Source organism: Octopus bimaculoides, chromosome 10 (assembly GCF_001194135.2).
Source record: "Octopus bimaculoides isolate UCB-OBI-ISO-001 chromosome 10, ASM119413v2, whole genome shotgun sequence".
NCBI classification, from domain to species: Eukaryota; Metazoa; Mollusca; class Cephalopoda; order Octopoda; family Octopodidae; genus Octopus; species Octopus bimaculoides.
The window spans coordinates 84,570,603-84,579,088 of NC_068990.1; the positions used below are offsets into that span (position 1 = coordinate 84,570,603).

At 35.7% G+C, this 8,486-nt stretch overlaps 1 protein-coding gene across 1 annotated transcript in view; it reads right to left on the bottom strand.

Moving 5' to 3' along the window:
• The window catches only part of LOC106871323 (fringe glycosyltransferase), a 40,961-nt gene that overhangs the window by 29,287 nt on the left and 3,188 nt on the right, over positions 1–8,486 (bottom strand). Inside the window, exon 2 of the mRNA XM_014917714.2 lies at positions 1,011–1,070. Within this exon, the coding sequence (XP_014773200.1) occupies positions 1,011–1,070 (60 nt within the window). The remainder of the gene's footprint in view (positions 1–1,010; positions 1,071–8,486) is intronic.

The window sequence follows — 8,486 nt, forward strand, 5'->3', positions numbered from 1 at the left end:
ATAGCAAGTGAGGTATAATTGATTATCTTGATAGACAACACAGCCATTTTCTTCTTTTCACTTTTTTTTTTGACCTTCTGCAACTCTGCTGCAAATATTCAGTGGTGTTCATTTAATCGTACAATGGATGCAAGTTTTGAAATAATGCATGGACTTTTTACATAGCCTGAACCTAGTTTTAAAATTGATTTTGTCTTTTGAAAATAATAATCAATGTGTTCAATATAGAATTCTCATGTAGGCTTTTTGTTAGAGTGTTGGGCTCATGAACATAAGGTTGTGAGTTCAATTTCTGAAGTGGGTGCTATGTTGTGCCATTTAGCAAGACACGGTGCCCAGTACTGGTGCAGCTCTTTCCCTCTCCAGCCATCACAGTCTCAATGTTCCATGTACCGAGAGGTCTAAGAGGGTGCTATATCTACAACTAGGCATCTACAAGAATTACAGAAAGCATGGAGCATGCTATCATGTCGCATTCGCTTGCAAGTAATAACTATGTATACTTTTCACTTTCATAATCGCATACACATACACAGAGACACAAACACACATGCATGCACACACACACACACACAATCCAAAAATCCACACAAGGCATTATTTATACTCCCTTGATTTACCTAGCAACAGCAACATGAAAACATACATATTCAATGAAGGAGCCCCAACATGGTCACTCGACCTATTAGAAATAGCTGCCAAATCTACTGTCTTCAATAAAGAGAGACACATTGGACAATGTAGTCCTTGATATACAGAGAGGCAGGATGGTCATGAGCTGGGTGGAATAACTTTGATTATGGGTCAGCTTGGTCAAAGCTGGTCTAAGGTGAAACCATGACAACAATCAACAATAACAGTAATAATAATAGTTACAATATAAAAATTTAAAGGGGGCTTTCTGTGAAACAATGCTTTAATAATACATTCATCTAACCCATACTAGCAAGGAAAAACAGACATAAAAACGAACAAATGAAATAAAGAATTGAGATGGAAATAAAACAAACCTCTTTTTGGATTCCATGAAAGCGTCATATTCTTGTGCCATTTTACAACACAATGCTTGACTGAAAATAGAAATTAAAACATAAATTAGAGAATTTTATTACGAGAAATGTAAACAAATTGTTTGTTTTCAGAAGCACTGAAATGTGTATTGCAAGATACAAATAAGCAAATAAGGGGACAATTTATTTTCAAATGCATAAATGCTGATAGAACAGCAGAGATTGGATAAGATATCCATACAAAGTGGAAAAATTTTTCAACAACCAGCCATGGAAGTTTATAAAGAGTAAAGGTCTGTATAGAAGTTAAATTATATATATATATATATATATATATATATATATATTGTTTGAGTCAGCCTCTTGCTATTCTGGAGTTCCATCAGCATGCTCAGAAGGTCATCAGATAAATTATGACTCATAATTTGCCTGATGATCCTCTGAGCACGTGCAAACACCAGTGTAGCAAAGAGACTGACTCAAACAAAATAAAAAATATTAATTTCTACTAAGGTATTGGGTACTCATTCATCTGACAGCCAACACTAAACATGTACACAAACATCAGTAATTCAGAAGGCCAGCATTGTCACACAGCTTGTGGTAAGTGTCTGTGGAATAACCAATTACATTATAATACTATTACATATTATTACATAATAGGCACACTCCAATTTCAAATTCCACCACGGTTGATTCTGCCTTTCATCCTTTCAGGGTCGTTAAAATAAGCACTGGGGTTGATGTAATCGACTTACCTCCTCCCCCGAAATTGCTGGCCTTGTGCCAAAATTTAAAATCACTATATAGCAAGTAGATTATTTGATCAAACAACCAAATACTCATTCTTTGAAACCAACAGAGGAACCTCATGTTGTTGTTGAGTTACCCCTGATTAGTGTAGTGTTTAATATTATGTATGGCATTATAAAGATTTTATCAATGTCTTTTAAATTGCCAAGTTACTCTTAGACATAGACACAGCTCAACACACCAGTTTATAACCATGGAAAGATGGACAGATGTGTGCGCACACTCACTCACAAACATTACAAACTTTTCTCAGCTTTTTTCAACCAAATTCCACTCACAAGGCGGCTCTGGTTAAGTCAAGACTACTGTAGAACATATTTGCCCAAGGTGACACAAAGTGAGATCAAACTCAGAACTACATGGTTGAATAGTAAATTTGCTAACTACATAATCATACCAGCTCCTGTTTGAGATAACAAATTACGAAAATGCAGGGTAATAAATGGCAGAAACTATAAGAATGTCTGACAAAATGCTTTGAAGTGGTTAGTTATACTGCAGCTATAACCTAAATTGAAATCCTGCAAGGGTTGGCTTTGTCATTCAAACTTGATTGATAAAATAAACAAGTATCATTCAACTCAAGTACCAGGGGTGTGTTTTTCTTGATAGCTATGTGAAGTAAGTCATGTGCAGAATCTAAGTTCAATAAAACTAAAAGAAATACAACACAAAAACTATAAATCAAGCTCAACCCATGTCATCATACCCAAACATAAGTAATTTGTTTGTTTCTTTCTTTTTCTCAAGCTTTCTCATTAGTAGAAAATAAGAAAAACAGGTGAGTCACTAGCAAAAATACTATGATATATAATAGAGAGGTAGAGTGGGTTTAAGTTTGGGAAGTAAAGGAAGTAGAAGGTGAAAAAGAAAAGGAAAAAACCCAGCATCAACTTTTAAAGGAACTTGGATGAAGATATTTTGTAAATGACTGTAAAATCAAACAGTTTGTCTAATAATAGCAACAACAATATAATAATAGTGATGGTTTCTGATTTAAGCACGAGGCCAGTAATTTTGAAGGGGGGAGAGTTAGTCGATGCTATCGACCCCAGTACATGACTGGTACTTTCATTTTATCTCTAGGTGCCAAGTTGCAGGCCATTAACTGATCCTGGTTAATAATGCATGCTTTAAGACTACCATGTAATTCCTTCAGTAGCTCAATTTCAGTACTTGAAAACATACCGGAGTAATGAGAGAATGCTCAATTTCAGTACTTGAAAACATAGCGGAGTAATGAGAGAATGCTCAATTTCAGTACTTGAAAACATACCGGAGTAATGAGAGAATGCTCTTGACAGACAGAGTGTGTAACCTGAACTAGTTCTGACCAGTGATTTTTTTTTTTTCAGTCAGATTACCTAGCAAATGCCACAGTACATTGATGTATTCCACCAGCCTCTGAAAACAACCAAATGCTGAAGACCACTGCCACATAATGATGATTACCTTACCGAAGATATGAGATGCAAGCTGTCTTGGATAAATCTGTCAGGAATTACCTGGGTTTGAGAACCTTCGGCCTCACTACTTTTGATAACCACTAACCTCATGAGCATTTTCTCCGAAACCTTAAACTTTACTTTCAGCAGAGTTATAGAGATAGAAACTGTCAGTGATGTCCTCCATGTTTAGATCCTTCTTCAGTAGCAGCAGCAGCAGCATTTCTCAGCTAACACTACTGATAATGGTCTCAATCTGTTACCAGTTACAATAGATGTCTGCCAAAAGAGGAACAAACAAGTCTGGCATATATAATAATAACTAAGTAATTATGTGGAGGTTGAAAAGAAACAGTCAGTTCTAGTCAAGAGAATACATCAACTTGTATGACAGAGTTGGGGGTTTCCATACACGGAAAATTATATCAAAATTATAAAATATCACCAGAAAAGTGCTGATATAAAAACATCCACCATAAATGGTCTCAGAGAGTAACAAAACAGCTATAGTTTAGTATATGCCAATCCCCACAGACAGGAGAATCAAGTATAATTAACTGGATATTGTTTTCAAGGATTATAAGCAAAGTAAAATAAGTACTCTGATTGAAGCATCGATCTCAAGAGATGATAATGTATCACTAAAAGAAATAGAGCAATTATCCAAATATAATGATTTGGAAATAGAGATAACTAAAATATGGTGATTGGAAACAGAAACAATTCCTATAATAATACATAAACAAAACTCCAGAGACTCGAACATATACACAGCATACTGAAATAGCAACACAGACATATTTTGTAGAAACACTTCCAATACAATACTCTTTTACTTGTTTCAGTCATTTGACTGTGGCCATGCTGGAGCACCGCCTTTAGTCGAGTGAATCGATCCCAGGACTTATTCTTTGGAAGCCTAGTACTTATTCTATCGGTCTCTTTTGCCGAACCGCTAAGTTACGGGGACGTAAACACACCAGCATTGGTTGTCAAGCGATGTTGGGGGGACAAATACAGACCCATAAACACACACACATATATATATATATATATATATATATATACATATATATGACGGGCTTCTTTCAGTTTCCGTCTACCAAATCCACTCACAAGGCTTTGGTCGGCCCGAGGCTATAGTAGAAGACACTTGCCCAAGGTTCCACACAGTGGGACTGAACCCGGAACCATGCGGTTGGTAAGCAAGCTACTTACCACACAGCCACTCCTGCGCCTATTAACACAGACATATTTTGTAGAAACACTTCCAATACAATAGAAAACAAACTGAAAACAAAACACTGCATCTTCTCAAGGCACATAAATAAGACTTACAGAAGAAAAATAGTGATTTCTTTTACTGTTATTAAGCCAATAGGATGGGAGACATTACAAGGACAAATTAAAATAATAATTACAAAAATAAAATAAAAATTAAAAAACAAAGATTAACCTAGATTATAGTATTACCCATGGATGAGTTGTTGGTGAAGTATTTTGATAAGAAAAAATTTAAAGCTCAAACAAAATAAAACACAGGTGTTCATAAAATGATACAGGATTTAAGTAGCTCTAGTAGGGTTTTTTTTCTTGTTATTGTTTTTTCTTTCTTTTTTTTCTTTGGTGATATTTTCAAAAGAGGAGGAACAGTTTCCATGGCTCTTTTCAACTGGCTTTGTAACTAGTGAGAGCATGGGAAGAAAATGTCCTCAAATTGAAGGAATGAAGAGTAGGAGTGACAATGTGGTCCTCCCACATTTTTAGGAGGAGCAAAATTGCAGTCGTGGCAGATACTGGTGTCATGCAAATGGCACTAGTAACAGTGGCACATAAAGGCACCCATTACAATCTCAGAGTGGTTGGCGTTAGGAAGGGCATCCGGCCGTAGAAAACCATGCCAAATCAGACTGGAGTCTGGTGCAGCCTTCCAGCTTACCAGTCCTGGTCAAACCGTCCAATCCATGCCAGCATTGACAATGGACGTTAAATGATGATGATGATGATGACGATGATAATGATATATTAACCAACCCAATATAGTGCATAAAAATGAAGGGTACCAAAAGAAAAAAAAAGGGACAAATAACCAACAGAAAAAGAAAAGAAAAATTTCCAGACTTCTGATAGCTTAGAGAGAAAATAGAAGTCAGATAATCAAACAGAAATTAATAAAATTATTTTCCCATGACTTTTTAAAGTATTTTAGTCAGATTAAGTGATTTGATTCTGTAAAAAATAATGTCTTCATTTTTCACCACCCACAGCTGATATGCATATGAGTGTGTACGTGTCTGTGTACTTTTTTTTCCTGCTTTTTTTTTTTTTTTTTTTTTTTTTTTGCACATTTTAGGTGAGTGTCCTTGAATGTTATTGACTTAGAAAATCTTGACCTTAGGTAAACATGGCTGCCTCTTTAAATGTTTGAAATCCTCCCCTATCAGCAATGATAAGATATTTGATGAAAGATTCATAAACATCTACAGCCAGCTTGACAGATGAGGCTCGATATCTATATTTGAGCAATAAAAAAACAGCTATCAGATGATACACCGAGCAATAAGTCAGCCTATCTATTTATCTATGTAAACAAACAAGCATGCACACATACACACACACACACACACACACCTTATCTTCTACTTCTTTCAGTCATTGGCCAGTGACCATACTGCAGTATTATCTTGTAGGGTTCAATCCAAACAGTATTTATTCTATTGGCTTCTTCTGCAAAAACCATTAAGTTAAATGGATGTAAACAAACCAACACTAGTTGTCAAGTGGTGGGGGTGAAGAACAAACACAAACCAAAAAAACATCACACACATATGGGCTTCCACTTAGTTTCCTATTTCTTTATTACCCACAAGGGGCTAAACATAGAGGGGACAAACGAGGACAGACAAAGGGATTAAGTTGATTACATCGACCCCCCAGTGCGTAACTGGTACTTAATTTATCGACCCCGAAAGGATGAAAGGCAAAGTCGACCTCAGCGGAATTTGAACTCAGAACGTAACGGCAGACGAAATACCTATAAGCATTTCGACTGGTATGCTAACGTCTCTACCAAATTCACTGACAAAGCACTGGTCAACCTGATGCTATAGTAGCAGTCACTTGCCCAAGGTGTCACATGTCCACATGTGTGTGTTTGTTCATGTGATATAAGCAAGGTTTACATGCAGCCCTGATCCTAGTTTCATTCCATCAGCATGTTGTCAAGTAACAGAATGACTTAGAGTGACATAAGTGGTGTAGAAATGTCATGCATTGGGGGAGGTGGTCTCTTTGAAATTCTCAAGGAAAAATTTAGGCATATGCCACAAGCAAATCAAAATGAGTTTGCTAGTTTTTACATAAGTTTGTGCAGGGTGGCAGATAATATAGAGTTCTTTTGAAACAAAGGGTACACTACTATTTTGATCTGTTCTTAAATAGTTGTGCCTAATCTAACACAGTTCTCAAGTTAATGGCAGTCACTTTTTTACTTCTTGATTTTCAAATGTGCTCTGAAAGTAATGTGATGTTTTTTAGTTTCCAATGATGGTATGAGCTGATGTAGAGAACACTCATTAATCCCTATGTAATTGATATGCTTCTGATGAAGACATTACTTGTCAGTATACAAGGCTTTTCTCTAGGCATTTGCCTTTACAGGAGGCAAAACTATGAATGAATCCTTTTGCACAACAATTAATTGCAATATTTTTACATTGCTATTCTTGATGGGACTAGAGATATTTTTCAGGTTTTTTTACTGGGTATAGACAAATTTTCTTTGTGTGTGTGTTATGTGCATGCATGTGTAGTGAAGGCATGATACCTAGTAGTTAGTGTGCTGGGCTCAGAATTTGGGGATTTGATTCCTCGGTCCGACAATTACTGTACATCATTTCTTGTTGCACCAATCTATTTAGCTTGAAAATGAGTGCCAGCACTAAGCTGTTGAAGCCCTCTCTCTGCTCTTGATGCCATGCTGGGCCAAGTAAGAGAGTGCCAAGAGGGTGCCTTCTATGTTAATGACTATATAGGTACTTAAAACAATTAGCAAAATTATGGTGCAATCTACCAGGTCATATTTGCTAAGCATTTTTTAAGTGTGTTTGTGTATGCGTGTATGTATGCATATGTGTACATGTGTGTGCAAGTGTCAGTATGTTACAGGTATTTTTAATAACCTTAAAGTAAAGGTGAAAGGTGAAGTTGACAAAGACTTTATTTTAGCTCAAAACTAAATTATTATTTTACTGGTTAGTGTTGGCTAAAGTCAAGTTTAATCAAGCAGACCTCTGATCAAAGACATTCCAACCATGGCCATCTTGTCTTTTTGTGTATATCTAGGGTTGCACAGTCTAAGGTATCTTTCTTTTTTGTAATTTGTTGTAACTTCTAAGAGGTCAAGAGACAATTTGGAGGCTCTTTTGTTGGCTTATATTGATTAGTTTAGTCCAGTGTGTTATCATCTTCATCCACTCAACCAGTTCTGGGATATCTGATAAGATTTGAACAAAGAACAGGTAGGTACTACAAATGAGATACTATCAAACTATCAAATACTCACAATTTTTCTCTTTAAGCTCAATTATTCTCAATTTCTTGAGAATTTATAGGGGATTTAGTATCAAAATTATTGAAAATTATCCGAAAATATTTGGCCTTGACTTTAAAGAATAAGAATTAAAAACCAAAAGTCACAGCCATATGTGTGCATGTGTGTGTGTGTGCGTGTGCGTGCGCATTACCCTCTCTTTCATCTCTCTCAAAACACACACAAATTCTCAATTTTATTTTAACCCTTTAGTGTTCACATTATTCTGCCATAATTAATGCTTTTTTATCCACATTGTTTTGAACTAATCATGCATTATCTTGTAGCTATGAGATTTTGATGAGGTAGCTGTTAATTTTTAAAATGTAGGGTTGGTGTGAAAGACTAGATCTGTGAAAGACTAGATCTGATCAGTTTGAACATAGAATAGGCAGAATACTTTTGGCCGGATATGGCCGGTTTAAATGCTAAAGGGTTAATATCTTTGTTAAAATTTTTTTAATAATTTTCAATCTTTTCCATAATTAAATGATAAAAATATATTTATAAAATATTTATTTTTGTAACATTTTAATAAAGGAAAACTGACTCATATCTCTCTCTCTCTCACACACACACACACACACACACACACACACACACACACACACACACACACACACACAC